The 26,898-nt window shown below is 47.2% G+C and overlaps 1 protein-coding gene across 1 annotated transcript; it reads left to right on the top strand.

Annotated features, from left to right (window-relative positions):
- Window positions 1-24,297: 24,297 nt before the first annotated feature.
- Window positions 24,298-25,158, top strand: LOC147974428 (uncharacterized). Its single transcript, XM_087520042.1, has 2 exons — window positions 24,298-24,753; window positions 25,078-25,158. Exons 1-2 carry the CDS (start codon window positions 24,298-24,300, stop codon window positions 25,156-25,158), a joined length of 537 nt encoding a protein of 178 aa, XP_087376168.1.
- The last annotated feature ends 1,740 nt before the right edge of the window (window positions 25,159-26,898 follow it).

The raw sequence follows: 26,898 nt of genomic DNA, 5'->3' as shown, positions 1-26,898 counted from the left end.
TCATACATGGATCCTCTCTTGGATTTTATGGCCTCGAGCCATTTATCGGAATCCGGGCCCACCATCGCTTCTCTATAGCTCGTAGGTTCATAGTTGTCTAGCAACATGACTTCCAAGACAGGATTACTGTACCACTCTGAAGCAGTACGCTTCCTTGTCACCCTACGAAGTACGGTAGTGACTTGATCCGAAGTTTCATGATCACTATCATAAGCTTCTACTTCAATTGGTGTAGGTGCCACAGGAACAACTCCCTGTGCCCTGCCACACACTAGTTGTAGAGACGGTTCAATAACCTCATCAAGTCTCCACCATCCTCCCACTCAATTCTTTAGAGAGAAACTTTTCCTCGAGAAAGGACCCGATTCTAGAAACAATCCCTTATTGCTTTCGGATCTGAGACAGGAGGTATACCCAACTGTTTTTGGGTGTCCTATGAAGATGCATTTATCCACTTTGGGTTCGAGCTTATCAGCCTGAAACTTTTTCACATAAGCGTCGCAGCCCCAAACTTTTAAGAAATGACAGCTTAGGTTTCTCTAAACCATAGTTCATATGGTGTCATCTCATCAGAATTACATGGTGCCCTATTTAAAGTGAATGTGGTTGTCTCTAATGCCTAACCCATAAACTACCATGGTAATTTGATAAGAGACATCATGGTATGCATCATATCCAATAGGGTGCAGTTATGATATTCAGACACACCATCACACTATGGTGTTCCAGGCTGTATTAGTTGTGAAACAATTTCCACAATGTCTTAATTCTGTGCCAAACTCGTAATTCAGATATTCATCTCTATGATCATATCATAGATATTTTATCCTCTTGTCACGACGATCTCTCACCTTCACCCTGAAATTACTTGAACCTTTCAAGTATTCAGACTCGTGATTCATTAAGTAAATATACTCAACATCTACTGAAATCATCTGTGAAGTAAGAACATAACGATATTCACTGCATGCCTTAGCACTCATTGGACTGCACACATCAAAATGTGTTACTTCCAACAAGTTGCTATCTTGTTCCATCTTACTGAAAACGAGGCTCTTCAGTCATCTTTCCCATGTGGTAAGATTTGCATATCTCAAGTGATTCAAAATCAAGTGAGTCCAAACGATCCATCTGCATGGAGTTTCTTCATGCGTAATCACCAATAGACATGGTTTGCATGTCTCAAACTTTTCAAAAACGAGTGAGTCCAAAGATCCATCAACATGGAGCTTCTTCATGCGTTTCATACCAATATGACTTACATAGTAGTGCCACAAGTAAGTGGTACTATCATTACTATCTTATACCTTTTGGCATGGAAAAATGTGTATCACTACGATCGAGATTCAATAAACCATTCCTTTAGGTGCAAGACCATTAAAGGTATTATTCAAATAAACAGAGTAACCATTATTCTCTTTAAATGAATAACCGCACTGCGATAGACATAATCCAATCATGTCTATGCTCAACGCAAACACCAATCTCGATGGTAGAGGGAGCGTGCGATGCTTGATCACATCAAGCTTGGAAAAACTTTCAACACATATTGCCAGCTCACCTTTAGCTAGTCTCCATTTACTCCGCAGCCTTTTATTTCGAGGTTACTAACATTTAGCAACCGAACCGGTATCTAATACCATGGTGCTACTAGGAGTACTAGTAAAGTACACATTAACACAATGTACATCCAATATACTTCTATCGACCTTGCCAGCCTTCTCATCTACCAAGTATCTAGGGTAATTCTGCTCCAGTGGCTGTCCCCCTTATTATAGAAGCACTTAGTCTCGGGTTTGGGTTCAACCTTGGGTTTCTTCACTAGAGCAGCAGCTGATTTGCCGTTTCATGAAGTGTCCCTTCTTGCCCTTGCCCTTCTTGAAACTAGTGGTTTCACCAACCATCAACAATTGATGCTCCTTCTTGATTTCTACTTTTGTGGTGTCAAACATCACGAATATCTCAAGGATCATCATATATGTCCTCGATATATTATAGTTCATCACGAAGCTCTAGCAGCTTGGTGGTAATGACTTCGGAGAAACATCACTATCTCATCTGGAAGATTAACTCCCACTCGATTCAAATGATTATTGTACTTGGACAATCTGAGCACAAGCTCAACAATTGAGCTTTTCTCCCTTAGTTTGCAGGCTAAGAAAATCGTCGGAGGTCTTATACCTCTTGACGTGGGCACGAGCCTGAAATCCCAATTTCAGCCCTCGAAACATCTCATATGTTTCGCGACATTTCAAAACGTCTTCGGTGCCTCAACTCTAAACAGTTTAACTGAACTATCACGTAGTTATCAAAATGTGTATGTCAGATGTTCGCAACATCCACAGACAACGTTCGAGGTTCAGCACACTGAGCGGTGCATTAAGGACATAAGCCTTCTATGAAGCAATGAGGACAATCCTCAGTTTACAGACCTAGTCCGCATAATTTCTACTACCAACTTTCAACTAATTTTCTCTAGGAACATATCTAAACAGTAGAACTAAAGCGCGAGCTACGACATAATTTGCGAAGACCTTTTGACTATGTTCAGGATAATTAAGTTCATCTTATGAACTCCCACTCAGATAGACATCCCTCTAGTCATCTAAGTGATTACATGATCCGAGTCAACTAGGCCGTGTCCGATCATCACGTGAGACGGACTAGTCAACATCGGTGAACACCTTCATGTTGATCGTATCTACCATACGACTCATGCTCGACCTTTCGGTCTCTTATGTTCCGAGGCCATGTCTGTACATGCTAGGCTCGTCAAGTCAACCTAAGTGTTTTGCATGTGTTCCGAGGCCATGTCTGTACATGCTAGGCTCGTCAACACCCGTTGTATTCGAACGTTAGAATCTATCACACCCGATCATCACGTGGTGCTTCGAAACAACGAACTGTCGCAACGGTGACAGTTAGGGGGAACACTTTCTTGAAATTTTAATGAGGGATCATCTTATTTACTACCGTCGTTCTAAGCAAATAAGATGTATAAACAAGATAAACATCACATGCAATCAAATAGTGACATGATATGGCCAATATCATATTGCTCCTTTTGATCTCCATCTTCGGGGCTCCTTGATCATCATCGTCACCGGCATGACACCATGATCTCCATCATCATGATCTCCATCATCGTGTCTTCATGAAGTTGTCTCGCCAACTATTACTTCTACTACTATAGCTAACGGTTAGCAATAAAGTAAAGTAATTACATGACGTTTATGTTGACACACAGGTCATAAATAAATTAAGACAACTCCTATAGCTCCTGCCGGCTGTCATACTCATCGACATGCAAGTCGTGATTCCTATTACAAGAACATGATCATCTCATACATCACATATATCATTCATCACATCCTTTGGCCATATCACATCACATAGCATACCCTGCAAAAACAAGTTAGACGTCCTCTAATTGTTGTTTGCATGTTTTACGTGGCTGCTATGGGTTTCTAGCAAGAACGTTTCTTACCTAAGCAAAAACGACAACGTGATATGCCAATTGCTATTTACCCTTCATAAGGACCCTTTTCACCGAATCCGATCCGACTAAAGTGGGAGAGACAGACACCCGCTAGCCACCTTATGCAACTAGTGCATGTCAGTCGGTGGAACCAGTCTCACGTAAGAGTACGTGTAAGGTCGGTCCGGGCCGCTTCATCCCACAATGCCGCCGAATCAAGATTGGAGTAGTAACGGTAAGCATATTGAACAAAATCAACGCCCACAACTACTTTGTGTTCTACTCGTGCATAGAATCTACGCAATAGACCTAGCTCATGATGCCACTGTTGGGTAACGTAGCAGAAATTCAAAATTTTCCTACGTGTCACCAAGATCTATCTATGGAGAAACCAACAACAAAGGGAAGGAGAGTGCATCTACATACCCTTGTAGATCACTAAGCGGAAGCCTTCAAGAGAACGGGGTTGATGGAGTCATACTCGTCGTGATCCAAATCACCGATGATCCTAGTGCCGAACGGACGGCACCTCCGTGTTCAACACACGTACAGCCCGGAGACGTCTCCTACGCCTTGATCCAGCAAGGGGAGAGGGAGAGGTTGAGGAAGACACCATCCAGCAGCAGCACAACGGCGTGGTGGTGGTGGAGGAGCGTGGTACTCCAGCAGGGCTTCGCCAAGCACCGCAAGAGACAAGGAGGGAGAGGGGTAGGGCTGCGCCAAGAAGGAGAGGAACTCGTGTGTCTTGCAGCCTCCAATACCTCAAGTATATATAGGGGAAGGGGAGGGGTTGCGCCCCCACCTAGGGTTCCCTCCCTAGGGGTGGCGGCAGCCCCCAGATCCCATCTGGGTGGCGGCCACAAGGGGGAGAGGGGGAGGCGCACCTAGGGTGGGCCTTAGGGCCCATCTACCCTAGGGTTTGCCCCCCTTCCCTCTTGGAGGCGCCTTGGGCCTTGGTGGGGGGGCGCACCAGCCCACCTGGGGCTGGTCCCCTTCCACACTTGGCCCATGCAGCCCTCCGGGGCTTGTGGCCCCACTTGGTGGACCCCCGGGACCCTCCCGGTGGTTCCGGTACGTTACCGATAAACCCCGAAACTTTTCCGGTGACCAAAACAGGACTTCCCATATATAAATCTTTACCTCCGGACCATTCCGGAACTCCTCGTGACGTCCGGGATCTCATACGGGACTCCGAACAACATTCGGTAACCACATACAAACTTCCTTTATAACCCTAGCGTCATCGAACCTTAAGTGTGTAGACCCTACGGGTTCGGGAACCATGCAGACATGACCGAGACGTTCTCCGGTCAATAACCAACAGCGGGATCTGGATACCCATGTTGGTTCCCACAAGTTCCACGATGATCTCATCGGATGAACCACGATGTCGAGGATTCGATCAATCCCGTATACAATTCCCTTTGTCTAGCGGTATTGTACTTGCCCGAGATTCGATCGTCGGTATCCCGATACCTTGTTCAATCTCGTTACCGGCAAGTCTCTTTACTCGTTCCGTAACACATCATCCCATGATCAACTCCTTGATCACATTGTGCACATTATGATGATGTCCTACCGAGTGGGCCCAGAGATACCTCTCCGTCACACGTAGTGACAAATCCCAGTCTCGATTCGTGCCAACCCAACAGACACTTCCGGAGATACCCGTAGTGCACCTTTATAGCCACCCAGTTACGTTGTGACGTTTGGCACACCCAAAGTATTCCTACGGTATCCGGGAGTTGCACAATCTCATGGGAAATGATACTTGACATTAGAAAAGCTTTAGCATGCGAACTACACGATCTTGTGCTATGCTTAGGACTGGGTCTTGTCCATCGCATCATTCTTCTAATGATGTGATCCTGTTATCAATGACATCCAATGTCCATGGTCAGGAAACCGTAACCATCTATGGATCAACGAGCTAGTCAACTAGAGGCTTACTAGGGACATGGTGTTCTCTATGTATCCACACATGTATCTGAGTTTCCTATCAATACAATTCTAGCATGGATAATAAACGATTATCATGAACAAGGAAATATAATAATAATAATAATAATAATAACCAATTTATTATTGCCTCTAGGGCATATTTCCAACAGCATGATAGTCCTATTATCTTTTTGAATTCTCCCAACTACACTTTATCGGAGAAGTTTGCACTTATTAAGGATTATATTGATGGGTTGCCTTTTACCGTTGCACATGATGATTTTGGTAGATATAATATGCATGTGATTGCTTCTCCTACTTGCAATTATTATGAGAGAGGAACTATATCTCCACCTCTCTATGTTTCCAATATGATAAAATTGCAAGAAACTGTTTATACTATGCATTGGCCTTTACTATGTGTGCATGAATTGTTCTTTTATGACATGCCAATGCATAGGAAGAGAGTTAGACTTCGTCATTACATGATATATGTTACCTTGTGCTCACCACTAAATTACAAATCATTGTTAATTAAAATTGGCTTTGATATACCTTGGGATCCGGGTGGATCCATTACTTGAGCACTATATGCCTAGCTTAATGGCTTTAAAGAAAGCGCTGCCAGGGAGACAACCCGGAAGTTTTAGAGAGTCATTTATTTCTGTTGAGTGCTTTTACATATTTTAAAAACAACAAAAATAATGAGGGGAACCCAAAACTTTTTCAAAAAGGAAAGCGAAAGTGAGAAAGACAAGCATTGTTGAAGTGGGAGCTAGCCTTGAACTTTGTTCATTCTCATGGAAGCTTTGTGAATCTTGATTACAGAAACTTTTCAATAAAAATAATTATCCCCTTGTACAATTTCATTGTATTATAAAAATAATGTGCCAATGTTTGCCTTTACATTTGCTTGATGGTTTGTACGGTGCAGGACAGAAACTTTGGCTGTAGTGAGCGATTTTACATTTTTAGATGGAACGGCAAATGGTTATGATTCTTTTTGCACTGTCTTCCTATACAAATTTTTTATTTTTCCTAATGTTTTTAGAATTTTTCAAGTATCAGAAGTATGGTGAATGTTCAGATTATTACAGACTGTTCTGTTTTAGACAGATTCTGTTTTTGATGCATAGTTTGCTTATTTTGATGAAACTATCAATTTATATTAGTGGATTAAGCCATGAAAAAGTTATATTACAGTAGACACAATGCAAAAACAAAATATGAATTGGTTTGCAACAGTACTTAGAGTAGTGATTTGCTTTATTATACTAACGGATCTTACCGAGTTTTCTGTTGAAGTTTTGTGTGGATGAAGTGTTCGATGATTGAGAAGGTCTCGATGTGAGAAGAAGGAAGAGAGGAAAGAGCTCAAGATTGGGATGCCCAAGGTACCCCAAGTAAATATTCAAGGAGACTCAAGCGTCTAAGCTTGGGGATGTTGGGGCATCCCCTCTTTCTTCAACAAGTATTGGTATGTTTTCGGATTCGTTTCGTTCATGTGATATGTGCAATCTTGGAGTGTCTTTTGCATTTAGTTTTCATCTTTCTTTTATGCACCATGCTGGTATGAGATAGTCCTTGTTTGATTTATAGAATGCTCTGTGCACTTCACTTATATCTTTTGAGTATGGCTTTATAGAATGCTTCTTGTGCTTCACTTATATCATTTGAAGTTTGGATTGCCTGTTTCTCTTTATATAGACAACCGCCATTTGTAGAATGCTCTTTTACTTCACTTATATTTGTTAGAGCGTGGGCATATCTTTTGTACAAAGAACTAAACTCTCTTCCTTCACTTATATCTATTTAGAGAGATGACAGGAATTGGCCATTCACATGGTTAGTTATAAAATCCTACATAAAACTTGTAGATCACTGAATATGATGTGTTTGATTCCTTGCAATACTTTTGCGATATAAAGATGGTGATATTAGAGTCATGCTAGTGGGTAGTTGTGGATTGTAGAAATACTTGTGTTGAGGTTTGTGATTCCCGTAGCATGCACGTATGGTGAACCGTTATGTAACGAAGTCGGAGCATGAGGTGTTTATTGATTGTCTTCCTTATGAGTGGCGGTCGGGGACGAGCGATGGTCTTTTCCTACCAATCTATCCCCCTAGGAGCATGTGCGTAGTACTTTGTTTCGATGACTAATATATTTTTGCAATAAGTATGTGAATTCTTTATGACTAATGTTGAGTCCATGGATTATACACACTCTCACCCGTCCATCATTGCTAGCCTCTCTAGTACCGCACAACTTTCGCCGGTACCATAAACCCACCATATACCTTTCTCAAAACAGCCACCATACCTACCTATTATGGCATTTCCATAGCCATTCCGAGATATATTGCCATGCAACTTCCATCATCATCATATACATGACTTGAGCATTCATTGTCATATTGCTTTGCATGATTGTAAGATAGCTAGCATGATGTTTTCATGGCTTGTCCGTTTTTTGATATCATTGCTACGCTAGATCATTGCACATCCCGGTACACCGCCGGAGGCATTCATATAGAGTCATATCTTTGTTCTATTATCGAGTTGTAATATTTAGTTGTAAGTAAATAAAAGTGTGATGATCATCATTATTAGAGCATCGCCCCAGTGAGGAAAGGATGATGGAGACTTTGATTCCCCCATAAGTTGGGATGAGACTCCAGACTTTACAAAAAAATAAAAGAGGCCAAAGAAGCCCCCCCCCCCAAATAGGCCAAAGAAGCCCATCAAAAAAATAAAAAAAATAAAAAAATGAGAGAAAAAGAGAGAAGGGGCAGTGCTACTATCCTTTTTCCACACGTGTGCTTCAAAGTAGCACCATGTTCTTCATATAGAGAGTCTCTTGAGTTATCACTTTCATATACTAGTGGGAATTTTCATTATAGAACTTGGCTTGTATATTCCAATGATGGGCTTCCTCAAATGCCCGAGGTCTTCATGAGCAAGCAAGTTGGATGCGCACCCACTTAGTTTCAATTAGAGCTTTCATACACTTCTAGCTCTAGTGCATCCGTTGCATGGCAATCCCTACTCACTCACATTGATATCTATTGATGGGCATCTCCATAGCCCATTGATATGCCTAGTTGATGTGAGACTATCTTCTCCTTTTTGTCTTCTCCACCATCATATTCTATTCCACCTATAGTGCTATGTCCATGGCTCACGCTCATGTATTGCGTGAAAGTTGAAAAGGTTTGAGAACATCAAAAGTATGAAACAATTGCTTGGCTTGTCATCGGGGTTGTGCATGATGTGAATATTTTGTGTGGTGAAGATGGAGCATAGCCAGACTATATGATTTTGTAGGGATAACTTTCTTTGGCCATGTTATTTTGAAAAGACATTATTGCTTTATTAGTAGGCTTGAAGTATTATTGTTTTTATGTCAAATGATAGACTATTGCTTTGAATCACTCGTGTCTTAATATTCATGCCATGATTAGATTACATGATCAAGATTATGCTAGGTAGCATTCCACATCAAAAATTATCTTTTTTATCATTTACCTACTCGAGGACGAGCAGGAATTAAGCTTGGGGATGCTGATACGTCTCCGTCGTATCTATAATTTTTGATTGTTCCATGCCAATATTCTACAACTTTCATATAATTTTGGCAACTTTTTATACTATTTTTGGGACTAACATATTGATCCAGTGCCCAGTGCCAGTTCCTGTTTGTTGCATGTTTTTTGTTTCGCAGAAAACCCATACCAAACGGAATAAAAACTGACGGAGATTTATTTTGGAATATTTATGAATTTTGGGAAGTGGAATCATCGCGAGACGGTGCCCGAGGGGGGCACGAGGTAGGGGGCGCGCCCCAGGGTGTCAGGCGCACCCCTGACCCTCGTGGCCACCCCGTAAGGCGGTTGGAGACCTTCTTTCTCTGCAAGAAAGCTAATATCCGGATAGAGATCGTGTTAAAATTTGATCCCAATCAGAGTTACGGATCTCTGGGAATATAAGAAACGGTGAAAGGGAAGAATCTGAGAACGCAGAAACAGAGAGAGACTGAGAGACAGATCCAATCTCGGAGGGGCTCTCGCCCCTCCCGTTCCATGGAGGCCATGGACCAGAGGGGAAACCCTTCTCCCATCAAGGGAAGAGGTCAAGGAAGAAGAAGGAGGAGGGGGGCTCTCCCCCCCTCGCTTCTGGTGGCATCGGAACGCCGCCGGGGGCCATCATCATCACCGCGATCTACACCAACACCTCCGCCATCTTCACCAACATCTCCATCACCTTCCCCCCCTCTATCTACAGCGGTCCACTCTCCCGCAACCCGCTGTACCCTCTACTTGAACATGGTGCTTTATGATTCATATTATTATCCAATGATGTGTTGCCATCCTATGATGTCTGAGTAGATTTTCGTTGTCCTATCGGTGGTTGATGAATTGCTATGATTGATTTAATTTGCTTGTGGTTATCTTGCTATCCTTTGGTGCCCATCATATGAGCGCGCGCGTGGATCACACCATAGGGTTAGTTGTATGTTGAGAGGACTATGTATTGGAGGGCAAGAGTGACAGAAGCTTCAGCCTAGCATAGAAATTGATGCATACGGGATTGAAGGGGGACCAATATATCTTAATGCTATGGTTGGGTTTTACCTTAATGAACATTAGTAGTTGCGGATGCTTGCTAATAGTTCCAATCATAAGTGCGTAGAATTCCAAGTAAGGGATGACATGCTAGCAGTGGCCTCTCCCACATAATACTTGCTATCGGTCTAGTAAAGTAGTCAATTGCTTAGGGGCAATTTCGCAACTCCTACCACCACTTTTCCACACTCGCTATATTTACTTTATTGTTTCTTTACCTTAACAGCCCCTAGTTTTATTTTCGTGCTCTTTACTTTTTTGCAAGCCTTTCCGAAAACACCTACGAAGTACTTCTAGTTTCATACTTGTTCTAGGTAAAGCGAACGTCAAGCGTGCGTAGAGTTGTATCGGTGGTCGATAGAACTTGAGGGAATATTTGTTCTACCTTTAGCTCCTCGTTGGGTTCGACACTCTTACTTATCGAAAACTGTTGCGATCCCCTATACTTGTGGGTTATCAGCGTCAGCCCTCCCTCGAATGTTGCGCTTGGGCATCTCGACGGCGGAGGTGCAGCGGCGGGAAGGGAGCAGCGGCGGGATGGGCAGGCGAGTGGTGAGGAATGGGAGGAGAAAACCCTTGTATTTGTGGATGGAGAAGAGGTCGGGAAGAGGGGGCGGCGATGAGATAAATGCTAATGGGGAAGCAGAGCGTGCTATGGGGAAGCGGAACCGCCGATTTAGTCCTGGGCACTCAAATGGAGTTGTTGCCACGTTCACACCTCCCCGTGCGTTGTTCACACCACCACGTCTGGCCACGTCAAAACATAACTTCTCACTTCTCACTAAAATGAATAGCCCGACCGTGCACAGCCATGATTTAGGAGTAATGCAACTTCCCTTCAAAAAATTGTGTAATGCAACTGGTCCCTCATTACACAGGACAAAGTCATACAGTGGGACAACTGAATTTGTAGGCTTGTTTCATATGCACGTGTCATGTTTTATATTTGTCCTAAAATATGTTGTAAAACTTTACAAACAATGGAATGGCAAATGGATGTAACAAAACTTCGTCAGCAACCGCGCGGATTCGTCTGCCATATATCCAATGTCCGGTACCGAGGAGGGGAATGTTGATCCACGTGATGCCATGTGTTTCGTCTGGACCCATATCATGCACCCCGAGCCAACCGGGCCAAAACATGCGCCGCTAGCCTTCTCGATCCAAACAACGAGCTAGTGTCCACCATGCGTAGAGATGCTCATGTGGACAAGTTTTCTAGCACTAGTGAATGGCGTCGGATCTCTGTGTGTAATACGTGTAGCCGCGTGTCTCTTTGGCGTGCCTGGCATACCGAAGGGACTCGTCGAAGGTCCAACGAACCGCGGTGGGGTCAATGCTGGATGTATGGTGTGGGTCAACCTGGCTAACAGTGCATGGTTTGAGTTTAGGTGGCTAGGTTTGCATGGCTGGGGGGCTAGATGGCTAATGAGTGCGCATGCGTCATCTGTACATTGTCAAGGCTGAATGGTGGTTGTCTACGTGGCCATGCTAAAGTGCATGGTGTGGGTCCAGTTTTGCGTGCGGCGCACGGGATGTGCCTTGGTGGGTAGGGCCCACAACTTGCGGCACAGAGTTCTGAAGCAGATGAAGGGGCGGGCCCCGGTCTTCGTCCACAAGGAGGACTTGTTCCCTCTCGATGACTAGCTCCGGGATGCGTTTGGTCTCGTTTACACACAACCTATGTGAAGGCTTATGCGTGCCGCTCTCGATGTTCGACCACACCCACACCGCGAAAGGTCCCAAGAAATTTGGATCCCTCATGAATTTGCATGGATTATAGTGGCGGCAGATGAGACCTGGCATTTTTTTTCCCGTAACAATGGCTCTGAGGCGGCCCTGCCCATTGGTCGCACATGGCACATATATGGACCAGAGCTTAGCATGGAACTGTCACCCCCTATCCCTGCTGTTGATTTCATGTGGCCGCGGTATAGATCCTGAATTTCCGAGGATACTTCCCTAGAAATGCGGCAAATGTCCCGAATATGGCAAGCGCGGGCTCCGAGAAAGGCCGGGACCTTGCATGCGCTTTTGGATTGTTCTCCGTTGACCCGAGGGAGAGCATCGACAAAAATGGAGGAACGGGCCCGCATTCATTGCGCAAACCGGACATGTTACCTCAAGGTACCTAGATCCAAACCATGCACCCCCACCGTCTAGACCCACATGGTGCACCACTTAGACACTAGACCCACATCACTTACGCCGGGCCCCAAGCCAACCATTCCGCATGTAGACTCATATGCCACACCCCGCAAAATAGCTTAGCACAAGACTTCCACCCCGATTTCCACAACATGCACCACTACAAGTAAGTGTCCAAAAAATGGACTATTGCATTATCAACATTTTTTTGCCAAAACAAGTAAGTTGTTTTTAAATTGCTTGAAAATAGCAAGGCTTCTGTTAAATTATAATTTCATTAATTACACATTATAACATGCATTTTTTCCCTCAAAAAGGGGTGCATTCCTTTTTGTAAACCCACAAAATTACTTCCTTTCCCTCGAAAAAACGAATCCTTCTTCACCCTCTCACGATCACGTTCAGTGTGGTCTCGCCCTATAATCTAGGAGTGGTCGATCCAATTTCCCCATGGGGGACAACTTCCACACACTATTTATCTTGGATGGTTGCAACCATCTCGCCATCACGGTTTTTTATGGGAAAATCACATTCTTTTGTTTTTCCTTCCAAAGATATGTGGCGAAAAAACATGGAACAAAAATTGTAGAAGGCATGGTGGGATACGTGCACATGTTGTCTTTTTGTACTACAAGTGCACTTGTTGGCAAGTTGCATGTGCACGTTTCATGTTTCATTTTTTTATTGAAAATTATGTTGTACACCTTTACATAGACGCTTGAATTATTGTTTTCGTATGTTAATAATTCCTAACTATTGAAATTCAGCATGCACATAACACATGGCTTCCAAGCTTCGTCAGCGACCGCTTGGATTCCTCTGGTATATGCCCGATGTCTGGTATTGGGCAGGGAAATGTGGATCCATGTGATGCCATGCGTTTCATCTGGACCCATGTCATGCACCCCAAGCCAATCGGGCCGACATCATGTGCCGCTAGGCTTCTCGATCCTAACCATGCGCTAGTGTCCACCATGGGTAGAGATGCTCAGGTGCACAGGTTTGCTGGCACTAGTGAATGATGTCGTATCTCGGCATGCAATATGTGTAGTCGCGTGTTGCTTTAACATACCTAGCATGCCGAGGGAAGGGACTCGTGTCGGAGGTCCAACGAACCGAGGTGGGGTCAATAATGGATGGATGGTGTGGGTGAACCTGGCAAACGGTGCACGGTTTGAGTGAAGCTGGCTAGGTGTGCATGGCTGGGGGCTAGATGGCTAATGAGTGCGCATGCGTCTTGTGTACATTGTCAAGGATGACCGGTGAGTGTCTACTTGGCCACGCGTGCATGCATGGTGTGGGTCCAATTGGCGTGCGGCGCACGGGACGAGCCTTGGTTGCTAGGGTCCACATCTTGTGGCACGGAGTTCTGAAGTAGATGAAGGGGCAGGCCCCGCACACCGTTCATAGGCCGGACTCGTTTCCTCTCAATGGGAAATGGCTCTGAGGCGGCTCTTCTCTTTGGTGGCACATGGCCCATATATATGGATCAAAGAGCTTAGCATGTGATTGCTACCCCATTCCCTGCTATGATTTCATGTGGGCGCGGTATAGATCGTGAATTCCCGATGATACTATCCTAGAAATGCGGCAACTGTCCCGAATATGGCATGCGGGACCAAGAAAGGCCGGGACCTAGCATGCACGTTTCGATTGTTCTCCATTGACCCGAGAGAAAGCACCAATGAAAACGGAGCAACGGGCCCGCACTCAGTGCGCAAACCAGATGCGTTACCTCAAGGTAGCTAGATGCAAACCATGCACCCCCGCCATCTAGATTCATGTGGCGCACCACTTACGCAATAGACCCACACCACTTACACTGGCCCCAAGCCAAGCATTCCCCCCGGGTAGACTCATATGTCACACACCACAAAATAGAATTAGCACAAGACTTTCACCCCGATTCACCAGGTTACTACCTTGTGCACCCCTAGCCAGCATGATACACTGCATGCACCTAGAGCCACCTGGGCCCACAGCATGCACCACTACATGTACGTGTCCACAAAATGAACTAACCCATAATCTGCTTTTTTGTCAAAACAATTTAGTTATTTTTATAATGGCTTGAAAATAGCAAGGTTTCTGTTAAATAATAATTTCTTAATTACAATAAGGTCCATTTTGTAACCACACAAAATTCCTACCTTCCCTCGAAAAAAGAATTCTTCTCTCACGATCACGATGGACTCGCCCTATAATCTAGGAGTCGATCCAATCTCCCCACGGGGGCCAAGTTGCACGCAGTAGAAATTTTTGGTTGGTTGCAAATTTCTCTCCAAAACGATTTATTATGAGAAAATGACCTTATATTTTTTTACTTCCAAAGACATGTGGCGACAAAAGCATGGAACAAAATCGTAGGAGACATGGTTGGATACGTGCACATGCTGACTTTTTCTACTACAACTGGACTTGTTGGCAAGTTGCATGTGCACGTGCCATGTTTCAATTTATCTTGAAAATTATGTTGTACACATTTACATAGGCGATCGAATTGTTGTTTTCATATGTTAATAATCCCTAAATATTGACCGTGTGAAACATGTGGTAAGCAATCCAAACAATTGAAAAAAAATCCCTAAATATTGAATTTAAGCATGCACCTAGAAATTATCAGTCATAGAACCAACATCTCTTTCGTAGAGATTAAGGTACTTCCACATTAAATCTAATACAATAAATTCAAAGGATCAACTTAATACATTAACAACACATAGGGATGTAGCCTAGGAATCCAACGAGTAGAGAGAAAAGGAGGAACAAAAGCTGGAAGAAGAAGGATCAGCCAGCAGCAGCGCCATCAGCCTCCTAGCCTCACAACTCCAGGTCTCTAGCCTTGTGAAATCCAGTTTTTTTCCTACGAAACATGAATGGAAAAGTTCCTGTTACAGGTTAGGACTTAGTGAAAATTACAGTTATGCTGAAACAATTATAATGACAAATAGTGTTAACATGATGGTTACAACAAGCAAACAAAACCAAGCTCACAAGTGCAACTTACTTTTAACATCAAACAATTATATTAACATGGCCACTTTAGAGCAAGATTTTACATGCAACATAAACTTGTCATAGCAACAAAAGGCATGGCATGAAAGTATTGACAACATAATGCAAATAATTTTTAGGAAGCATGGCCATAGGAGTTATATTTTTAGTGGCAACCTTCAAGCAAAGTTGCATAGTTTTATAACAGAAAGGGCTGTTGTTATAGGTAGAGGCACACTGAGGTTGGCTAGCCATCGAGGATGACCGGTGGGCCACGGGCCACATGACTAGGAGCATTTGTGTGTGCGTGACTGCCGTGGGACGCGGATGTCAGTGGCTTACTTTGAAAACAAAAGGGGGGTTTATAGTTTAGTGGGAACCATCAAGCAAATTCGCAAATTTTTATAGCTGAAAGATTTATACTTGCTGAGATTCACAAAGTAAAATGATGGCATGTCGGAGGCAATAAATAAATATGCTACATGGCTTGTCATGTCATCTAATTGCACAGAATGCTAGTACAAATCATGGAGAACAAGACATACAACATGAGCATCTCCATAAGAGCTGGTAGCTCTACCAAAAAGCAATCAACAACTCAAAAAAGGTTCAAATATAGTATCAAGCACTTAATAATAGAAAGACACATAACAGATTTTTGGAGTAGAAGTGCAGGTGAACATCAAATACTAACACTACAACAGTACAAATTGAGCCTAGGGTTCATATACATCATAATCCAGCCCCCAAAAGCATGTACTCAATCACTACCACCACAACCGTAAGCACGAGCAGTAGGAAGATTAGGAGTGGGGAAGCTTACTCTAAACAACGGTACTGTCGCCATTTAGACGAGGGGAGCGGCGAGGGAAGCATGGAGAACGGCGGGGAAGCGATGTCGCGACCACTGTCCTCCTTCTCTTGCGCTTCAGAGTCATCTCCGACTCGGTTGGAGGCTCCACAATCTGCAACGGCACCTCGTGCACCGTGGGTTCCTGATCCAGTGGATGCTCTACCCTGGATCTGAACGCCCACTATCGGTGTCAAAACCGGCGGATCTCGGGTAGGGGGTCCCGAACTGTGCGTCTAGGCCGGATGGTAACAGGAGGCAGGGGACACGATGTTTTACCCAGGTTCGGGCCCTCTTGATGGAGGTAAAACCCTACGTCCTGCTTGATTAATATTGATGATATGGGTAGTACAAGAGTAGATCTACCACGAGATCACAGAGGCTAAACCCTAGAAGCTAGCCTATGGTATGATTGTATGTTGTGATTGTTGTCCTATGGACTAAAACCCTTCGGTTTATATAGACACCAGAGAGGGTTAGGATTGCACAAGGTCGGTTACAAAGGAGGAGATATCCATATACGCATTGCCTAGCTTGCCTTCCACGCCAAGTAGAGTCCCATCCGGACACGAGACGAAATCTTCAATCTTGTATCTTCATAGTCCAACAGTCCGGACAAAGGATATAGTCTGGCTGTCCGGAGACCCCGTAATCTAGGACTCCCTCAGTAGCCCCCGAACCAGGCTTCAATGACGATGAGTCCGACGCGTAGTATTGTCTTCGGCATTGCAAGGCGGGTTCCTTCTCCAAATACATCACAGTAGAATTTGAATACGAGGATAGTGTCCGACCCTGCAAAATAAGTTCCACATTCCACCGTAGAGAGAATAATATTTTCGCAGATCTAATTTGCTGTCTTGTTTTGGCAGCATGACATTACGTCATGGCCCGGTGATTATTCGAACCGTTTCTTTCAACCAGCTCCACACATAACGTGAGGCAGTTTCCTGACACGTCTCGTTGAAGCGGAGATCGTGTTCCCCCAATTACGGGATTCTCATTAATGCGGTCGTGGGTAACCCAACCGTGTCTAGGACTCCTATATTATAGGCAAGTCCTAAACGGCTACGGAGAGGACGCTTGATATTCACCCTCTTTATAAAGCGACAAGGTTTTCGCTTTTTCCCTCTCATGCTCAATCGAATCCTTCCCCCGCCTCGAGTTCTAACACCAAAAGCCCAGGTTAGGTGCTCCGGATCTTCAATGATGTCCGGATCCAGCCTTCAAGGCCAATGGATGCCTTCCTCCGTCATGGAAGAGGACATCAAGAAGTTGAGGGAGGCCAGATACCTGACCACCGAGTTTTCGCATTGGCTTCCTGCTCGAGGGTAGTTCGTCCCTACTCCCAAACCTAACGAGAACGTCGTGTTCATCCCCCACTTCTTCTGAGGCCTAGGCCTCACTCTGGATCCCTTCGTCAGGGGTTTGATGTTCTACTACGGGCTAGATTTCCATGATCTAGCTCCGGACTCCTTTCTCCACATCTCGACATTCATTGTCGTGTGTGAGGCCTTCCTCCGCATTACCCCTCACTTTGGCTTGTGGCTCAAGACCTTTGAAGTGAAGCCGAAGATGATCGAGGGGGAACATGTAGCGTGCGGAGGTGCATCAATAGGCAAGATGGCAGGAGCTCCATGGCCGAAAGGTTCCTTTCCAGAGGTGTCCGAATTATGGCAACGGGAGTGGTTTTACGTCACAGCTCCCAGAAGTGCCAAGTGGGCGGCTGTCCCCGCTTTCCGCTCGGGCCCCCCACCACAACTGATGTCATGGATTAGCAGAGGACTGATCTGGGGTCCAGCTAAGGACGTGCCTATACTGCAAAGCCGCATCCGAGATCTCTTCGAGGGAGATTTTAATTTGGCGGTGGTAATACAAGTTATGCTGGTTTGTCAAGTCCAGCCTTGCAAACGCCGGCCCCTTCGCTTGTGGGAGTTCAACCCAGAGGGACCGTGTGCCATTCAAAGTTTCCTTGGCCTGACGCACGAGGAGATGTACAAGTCATTCTTCGGACCTCAAGTAGAGTGTCCGGATATTACCAAGGACGTGGGCCTGAGCAGTAACCGCGTTGCCGAACAAGTAGGAAATCCCCTGGCCGAACACACTGTCTTTTATTCGTAATGAAGTTATTTCTAACAGTTCGCTTTTTGACCAAGACTGGCTAACAAAGGCGAAGATGATTCTGTGTTTGGCCACCCTCCCCGAGGGTTTGGAAAATCCGGTATTGGAAAAGATGCTCGAGGTCGCACCTTGCCCGGAGCCCTTGAAGGAAGATACCGGGGGGATAATATGGGCGGACGTGGGCCCCCATCGTTGCCCATTCCAACCGAGGGAATGAGCTTCTCCACGAAGGAGGACAACCGGGGGAGGAAAAGGACTGCTTCCGAGGATCCGGAAGCCGAAGCCTCCAAACGGGAGAAGAAGTCTCCCATAGAGGGTCTTGCCTCGGGGGTGCTTTTGCCGCACAAAGTCCGCGGGGGGATCAGCCCTCCAACGAGTCGTAAGTGATCCAAAATACTTTGATAGTAAAGGTATGCTATCTTTTTTCTGAGAAAATAACCACCGCATATATCTTGTAGTTCGGGCCTTAGCCCCTCTCAGATGAGCTCGTCTTCGGGGGATCTTCTTCCAGAGATGATGAAGAGCGAAACGCCTCCCCCGGACTCCTCCGCTCAAGAAGCGGGCGACCCCAAAGTGTCGTCACGGAGGGCCTCTCCGGATCCGGTGAGGCCAGAAGATAATCCCATAGATCCCCGAAGTCCCCAGTGTCCGGCTCCCGAAGGGAGCAGACAAAAGAGTCCGGCGCCGTCTGGTGTGCGGTCGGACATTTTGAGGGAGTTGGTGGGGCGAGCGGCCATCTTAGAGGAACACCGTATGCTGATGGGTACGGTGATGGAGAGAATCTCGTCCGCCGAAAGCGGATTACATGAAGCCTTTATGAGTCTACTGACAGGCTTTGAGGTACGTGAGATAATATGTGATAGTACTGCACATGTTAGGTGTGCCCTGTGTAGATAGTAGCCCCTGAGACTCTAGTTGTCGTCGAGAACGGCGGTGAATAGAGAATCATATTCTCAGGCAATAACCAGACTGCCCCTATGTGCAGGTGGTGGAAGCTCCGGTGGCTAGTCGGACTAGTGAGTTTGCCAAATTAAAACGGCAACTGGATGCGGCAGATGCCGACATCGAGCTTGTTAACAAGAGGCTTGACGAGGCAGAGGGTAAGTGTTATTATCTGGTGAATGCCACATAGTAAGAGTAGCATGATGCCAGTATCTTTAATATGTTGTGACTGCAGATGGAGCTGCCACCGTGGAAACCTTGTGGGTAGAACTTGCCAGAGCCAAGGAACAAGCGAGGATTAGTAATGCCGCTGCTTTGAAGGCGGCCGAAGAGTTGAAAGCCGAGAAGGCCGCACATTGCGAGAGCCAAGAGAAGATGGCCAAGATGGCCGTAGAATTAAAAGACACTGCCGACTGTTGCTGGGTCCTTGAAAAAGAAAACCGAGAGAAGGAAACGGACCTTGAGAAGGCCACGGCGGCGGACAAAGACACCCGTTCTGCCATGAGAGCGAAGAAGGAGGAGCTGCGGGAAGCTGGGGATATTGCGGCTGGGAAACCCTTTATGTTGCGGAGGAAGTTCGGAGATCCACGGTATGCCCCTCTGGATCGGCTGTGGAGTTCGGGAGATGCGTATATGGATTTAGCGGCGAGCGCTGCCGATGCAGCCAAGTACTTCCAAGGTCAGACAGATCGTGAAGTGGACAAGCTGTACTGGTCACAATTCCACGTTCCAGAGCGTCCGCTTTCATTGACTGACCAGCTAGCCGAATGGGCCGAACTGAATAGGTTGTCCGGACTCGCCATGAGGTCTGTTGTGGATCAGCTATGGCGGGAAAAGCCAAAGCCAAACAACTATTTCAGGTTAGTGCAGCAGTTCCTTGGTGCGGTGCCGCGCATTAATGCGATGAAGAGATCGGCGTGCATAGAAGGCTCGCGGATGGCCCTTGCCCGTGTTAAGGCATACTGGGCGGAGATGGACGCTACCACTGTTGCGGCGCAGGGTTCGGCCATAGGCCGGGTGGCTGCCGAGTACTATTTCGAGGAGGTTCTCGAGGGTGCTCGTTTGATAGAGGCCCAGTGCTCGAAGAATATTATGTTTGAGTGATATGTATTCTCATTGTAAGCATAATGCTTTTATGAAGTTTTTATAAGGCTATGTTTATACTTTTGCCTGAAAGTAGTATGATGCCTCCTGTGCGGCCGTTTATGTATACATGTGTATAACCTGAAAGATTGCAGCCGTCGGCTTCAACCCCCACGCATATAACGGAGGTGCTCGTAAAAAACGCGTGTTCACACTTAACCCAACATCTTGGTCCTATTAAGGAGGTGGTAGCGTAGCGAGCGAGGCAACCGGACAATGCTTTAACACTTTCACTTAGCCATAGGAGTTTGACAGTGGGGCTACTAGATAGCCCCTGGTGGCTCCGCACTCTCCCGATCACGGGGTGCGTACATGCCTGGCCGGAAAACAGCCCTTCGTTAAGGTGGATGAATCCTAACATTCCAATAGGTCATCGAGTGGTTGACCAGTCTCACGCTATATCATGACAGTCAGTTTTCGGCTTTCTCTACTGAGGTGCTCGTCCGGATGAACCAAGGCACAATTGCAGTAGTTCTCCTGGTGCTACCTTAATCGGTAAAGCGGAACGTAAGGCACCAAAATACAGGAGCCGGGCAAACCCAACATTTGACCAAAGACAATGATTCGGAGCTGATGCATATAAGGCCAAACTCGCGACGCCGAACACTCCCTAAGGTATTCGGTCTTTATGGTATAAACCGAGCCTAAATAGTGCCCTTCGTAAGAAGCCCGTTGTGTCCAGGTACGTGCATTATTCTGACGTGGCCACATGCCAAGACGTCAGCATCCTTCTCAACTGTGCTGAGAATTCGGTGGATATGTATCAACAAGAGACCGTAAAAAATGTTTATGCAGGGTCTTAATCTAAAAAGAATCCTTGGAGCGGGTCCCTGCTGCACGTCTGCGCCTGTGTCTCCATTGTGCCGTATCCTGGACGGGTGTAGCACGATGATCATCTGTAAAAGAGAGGAACTTAGGTGAAAAATTTGTCGTGCGAAAAGATAGTTTTTTAAAGAAACCATATATAATTCAAGATGAGTAAAAATTGCCGCTTGTTTGCGCGTGTTGAGCCCCTTGTATTTGTAATAGGGGTGTGACCATTGATCCGGTATAAATTACATATAGCGGCGCCGGACTCGACTAACCGTGTCCGAGGTCGTGACGACCTGTTAAATGCTTTAGTTGGTGAGGCCGTTTTTAGTGTGCGGCTGCCAAGGCAGCCGCACTCTCTTCGGCGCGCAAAGATCGCTTAATACTTCCGTTTACTGTAATGATGCCACGTGGGCCGGGCATCTTGAGTGTGAGGGAAGCGTAGTGCGGTATTGCATTAAAGCGAGCGAAAGCTTCGCGTCCGAGTAGTGCTTGATAACCACTTTGGAACGGAGCGATGTGGAAGGTTAAATGTTTGCTACGGAAGTTATCGGGGAAGCCGAATATAACTTTTAGTAGCAGGGAGACCATGCAATGATCCCCTGGTCCTGGCGTTACACCTTTAAAGGTAGTATTGCTATGGAAAATTTTTGTTGGGTCTATCCCCATTTCGCGGATTGTATCCTGATATATCAGGTTTAGACTGCTGCCACCGTCCATCAGGACTCGTGTGAAGTGGTATCCATCAATTATTGGGTCTAATACCAAGGCAGCCCATCCTGCACGGTGGATACTTGCTGAGTAATCACGATGGTCGAAAGTGATCGGTTGAGGCGACCAGTGGTAGGACTCCGCGGTGATAGGCCCTTGGGCATATTTTTCTGGGAGTGCCATTTTGTTTCTTCCCTTGATCATGTGTAACACGTTTACTATTTTGACCTCTGGGGGGGATTTCTTTTGTTCCCCAGTGTCTTGCTTGAGAGGCTCATCCTCGTCTTCGCTTGGTGTATCCTCCCCCTTGTGTACGGCGTTGAGCTTGTCGGACTGCTTGAAGACCCAACATTCTCTGTGGGTATGATTAGCAGGTTTACCAGGGGTGCTATGGATCTGACATATTTGGTACAGAATTTTGTTTAGGTTGGACAGTTCGTCTCTGGCGCCTTTAGAGGGCGACTTTTGCTGATCTAGCCGAGAGCTTTTGAATCCGACGTTTACTGCCGTGCTCTTCGTGTTGTCTTCTTTATTCCTGCATTTGTTATTGCTGTTGCGCCGTGATTTCCCGTTTCCATCTCTAACTTCAGATGTACTGGGGTCGCTGGTGTTGTATCTGGCTAGCCAGCTGTCCTCACCCGCACAAAAGCGGGTCATGAGGCTTGTTAATGCTGCCATTGTTCTCGGCTTTTCTTGACCGAGGTGTCTGGCAAGCCATTCGTCATGGACGCTATGCTTAAAAGCTGCCAAGGCTTCGGCGTCCGGACAGTCGACAATTTGGTTCTTTTTAGTAAGAAACCTGTTCCAAAGTTTTCGGGCTGACTCTCCGGGCTGTTGAGTTATATGACTCAAATCGTCCGCGTCCGGAGGTCGGACATAAGTCCCTTGAAAATTTACCCGAAAAGCGTCTTCGAGCTCTTCCCAGCTTCCAATGGAGTTTTCGGGGAGGCCTTTAAGCCAGTGACGAGCTGACCCTTTGAGCTTGAGGGGTAAGTACTTAATGGCATGGAGATCATCTCCTCGAGCCATATGGATATGGAGGATATAGTCCTCAATCCAGACCCCAGGGTCAGTTGTTCCATCGTATGCCTCTATGTTTATGGGTTTGAATCCCTCTGGAAATTCATGGTCCAGCACCTCATCGGTTAAACATAGGGGGTGTGTGGCACCCCTGTATCTGGGTGTACTGCATTGTTCGAATGTTTGTTGTGTTACATGGTATGCTGGGGCGCGCTTGCGTGGTCCATAGATGGATCTGGTTGCGACGTCCTTTTGGTGCGAGCCCTCGCGTGGATCGCGTATTGTCTTGTGAGTGGTATTTTTTGCCGCTCTATGTTGGCCGTGAGGTCGTCTATCCGACCAGGTGGCTGTTTTGATTTTTGGTTGTGGGGGGTCTGAGGCCTCCTCATCGAATTCAGGTAGCAACTTCCGCTTTGGGTAGCTCTTGGTGGGGCGATTGTCGCCGTACTTCGCTGCTGTGTTGAGTACTTTACTCCATCTGATTTGGAGTGTGTCCTGCGCAGCTTTGAGCCTTTGCTTCTGCTTTTTCAGACTCCTCGCAGTGGCAACAAGCCTTTGACGGGCATTCTGCTGCTCCGGGTGCCTGTCCGGCGTTATGTCGTCCGGACTATTATCTTTGACAGAATTGGTTTGTTCGATTTGATTCCCCGTATTGCCGTGGTCCGGCAGTGGTTCGCCCTGCTCCAATGCTGGGTCTGTATGATCATTATTTCTGCCGAGGCGGGATCTGGGGCGGCGCTTGCGCCGCCGCTTTGACTGCTTCTCGAGGGAACAAGCCTTCGGTGCGTCCTTCTGTTCCTCGTCGTCGTCTTCTTTTGGTGTGTCCACCATGTATACGTCATATGATGAAGTGGACATCCAGCGCCCTGTGGGCGGTGGTTCCTCCTCGCCTCCCGCATCATCGTCCATACCGTCGATGTCTTCGGAGTCGAAGTCGAGCATGTCGGTTGAGTCATCGACAGTGGCTATTAAGTGCGTGGTGGGTGGGCATCGAATTTCTTCGTCGTCCGCAACCCAATCCTGTTGGTCATAATCCGGCCAGGGCTCTCCTGACAAAGAGAGAGACCTTAGTGAATTCAGAATGTCGCCGAAGGGCGAGTGCTGAAAGATATCCGCGGCGGTGAATTCCATGATCGGCGCCCAATCGAATTCGATTGGCAGAGGCGCGGATGGTTCGGAGTCCGGGAAAGAGTCCGACACTTTGGAGTCACGGGCTACGCAGGGGGTTAGAGCATCTCCAATAGCCGCGCCAAAAGACGCGCGCGCGGTAAATTGGCTTTATAGCGCGCGCGGGACGTTTACGCGCACTCCAGCGGTGGCGTGAAACTAGCGTGCGCGGGAAACGATTGCGCGCGGGGGGAAAAGGCGGCCGCTCGCGCGCTACATTTGACGCGCCGCGTCCGGCGCGCCTATAAATTGCAGCGCCTCCGCCACTCTCTCCATCGCCCTTTGCCGCTCTCTCCGTCTCTCCATCGCCCCCTGCCGCGCTCTGCCGCCGACTCGCCACCACCGCGCCACAATGCCGCCTCGGCGCCGGGGAGGTACGGGCTACCGCGGCGTCCGCGTGCGTCCGTCCGGCACCTACTCCACCGAGATTCAGTCGGGCAGCGGCATGCGGCTCCGTCTCGGAACTTTCGACACCGCCCAGCAGGGCGCCCGCGCATACGACGCTGCAGCGTGGCGCCTCCTGCGGTCCCGTCAGGACATGAACTTCGCCGACGTGGCGACGCGGGAGTGTGCACAGGAGTTGGCGCCTTTCCCGTGGCTTCTCACTGACGAGGATCATCGCAAGCATCGGAGGTGGGAGCATCGTCTCACGCTGGCCGAGATGGACGAGCAAGCCATGGCACTGTGGAGTCATCGCTTCCCGGAAGACACCAATGAGGAACAGTTCTTCGCCCAGAGGAGGGCGAGGAGGGCGAACAGGAGAGAGGAGCGAGCCGACTATCGCGAGGACAAGCGAACGCGGAAGGCGGTCGCTAAATACAACCAAGCGCTAGGAGATGCGTCCTCCTGGAACTCCGAGACGAGCGGTTCCTTGACGCCTACGCTCCGACGTCGGAGGAGGACATCACTGAGACAGAGTCCGAGTCGGACGAGTAGAAGTAGGAGAACTATCTATGAAATCAAATATGTAGTAGGAGAACTATCTACAAAACCAAATATGTAGTAGAAAAAACTGAAATATAGCGCGCCTGCTGGAGCGGCGTGGGCACGCTTTAATTTGCGGCGGCCGCTGGAGCCAGTGCACCGCTGCGCGCAAAAGCTGGCTAACCCGGCGCTGTATCATGACTTTTAGCGCGTGGCGCGTTACGCGACTGTTGGAGATGCTCTTAGGCAGGTGTTCGGCTTGATCGTCGTTGAGACTGCAGTCCCTTAGGCGGTGTCTCACCACCCATCCTTGATTGGCGCAGTTGGCTCCGAACTAAGGGTCGGAGGTGATGCGGGCGCAGCCTCTGGGGTACTGTTCGGCAGCAGAGCTAGGTCATACCCATCGCGACAGTGCGGCGCGCCCGTCTATGGCTCGAATCCGTCGAAGATCAAGTCTCCGCGGATGTCGGCCGTGTAGTTCAAACTTCCAAATCTGACCTGATGGCCAGGGGCGTAGCTTTCAATCTGCTCCAGGTGGCCAAGCGAATTAGCCCGCAGTGCAAAGACGCCGAATACGAAGATCTATCCGGGGAGAAAAGTCTCACCCTGGACCGCATCGCTATCGATGATAGTAGGAGCCATCAAGCCTAACGGCGACGACACAGAGGAACTCTCAATGAAAGCACCAATGTCGGTGTCAAAACCGGCGGATCTCGGGTAGGGGGTCCCGAACTGTGCGTCTAGGCCGGATGGTAACAGGAGGCAGGGGACACGATGTTTTACCCAGGTTCGGGCCCTCTTGATGGAGGTAAAACCCTACGTCCTGCTTGATTAATATTGATGATATGGGTAGTACACGAGTAGATCTACCACGAGATCAGAGAGGCTAAAACCCTAGAAGCTAGCCTATGGTATGATTGTATGTTGTGATTGTTGTCCTACGGACTAAAACCCTTCGGTTTATATAGACACCGGAGAGGGTTAGGGTTACACAAGGTCGGTTACAAAGGAGGAGATATCCATATACGCATTGCCTAGCTTGCCTTCCACGCCAAGTAGAGTCCCATCCGGACACGAGACGAAGTCTTCAATATTGTATCTTCATAGTCTAACAGTCCGGCCAGTGGAGATAGTCCGGCTGTCCGGAGACCCCCTAATCCAGGATTCCCTCACCCACCACCTGCGCGTGTCCCACGGGCTGGACGAATTGGCCTACTCCATCGCCCACAGGAGGATCTCGATGTCGTGCCTCGGTTATGCGGGCGGGGGAAAGCTTTTTCTTCTCCCTGGATGTCATTTCCCTCAAAGTGGCCATTGCCGTCCAGTTCAGCTGCCTTATGTTGTTAAACCAAGAACGGATCTCCATCAACCTAGCCATCTTGACCTGGTCGCCACCGGCGATCCCCATGAAGTCGGCGTTCTCGCCGCTGGCGATCTGCTCCTCCATCGAAGTTCTTGCATGGATGGAAGAAGGGGGTGGGATGTGGAAGAGGAGACGAGCAAAGTTGCGGCCGCGAGAAGGAGGAGAAGGAGAGGGAGGAGATGTCGCGGTTGTAATGGCGATGGGTGAGGGGAATGACGATGGCGGCGGCAGTTCTGCATTGGATGAGAGGGGTGGCGCGTGATTGTTTTCTTCCTATGACTTTTTTTAGACATTTTTTCCTATGACTAAAATGCCAGAGATTAAAACGATTCCTAAAAATCCCAACCACTGTAAAACTTTGTATAATAAATATAGATAATTCGGGCCAACCAAAGCCCACAACATGAATTAATAGTACGCTTACAACTTAAATAACAGCAAGAGAAATATATATAGATAGATTTTTTAGCTAAAAAAGATACATAGATAAAGAGATGGCCTCCACTTCTCCACCAGGCTCCTCCTTGCTCCTCCTCTGGGCACCCTTCACTGCTCCTCCGCGGTGTTGTTGATGGGGTACGGCAGAGTGTGCATGCGCTCGTCGGTGGGGAAGACGTTGTCGTAGTCCATGAAGATGTTATGGGTGGTGAAAGCTATGAACTCACA

This window comes from Triticum urartu, chromosome 4A (genome assembly GCF_056163025.1).
Source record: "Triticum urartu cultivar PI428250 chromosome 4A, HENAU_Tu73, whole genome shotgun sequence".
NCBI lineage: Eukaryota > Viridiplantae > Streptophyta > Magnoliopsida > Poales > Poaceae > Triticum > Triticum urartu.
Note: the sequence above shows the minus strand (reverse complement) of the source record. Positions and strands in the feature narration are given on the sequence as shown.

What these genes read in the sequence shown, in the direction of transcription:
- LOC147974428 (XM_087520042.1), top strand. Translation starts at nt 24,298, where the DNA reads ATGCCGCCTCGGCGCCGGGGAGGTACGGGCTACCGCGGCGTCCGCGTG. An exon ending in ACAAGCGAACGCGGAAGGCG is followed by an intron (nt 24,754 to 25,077) that starts GTCGCTAAATAC and finishes CATGACTTTTAG; the next exon opens with CGCGTGGCGCGTTACGCGAC.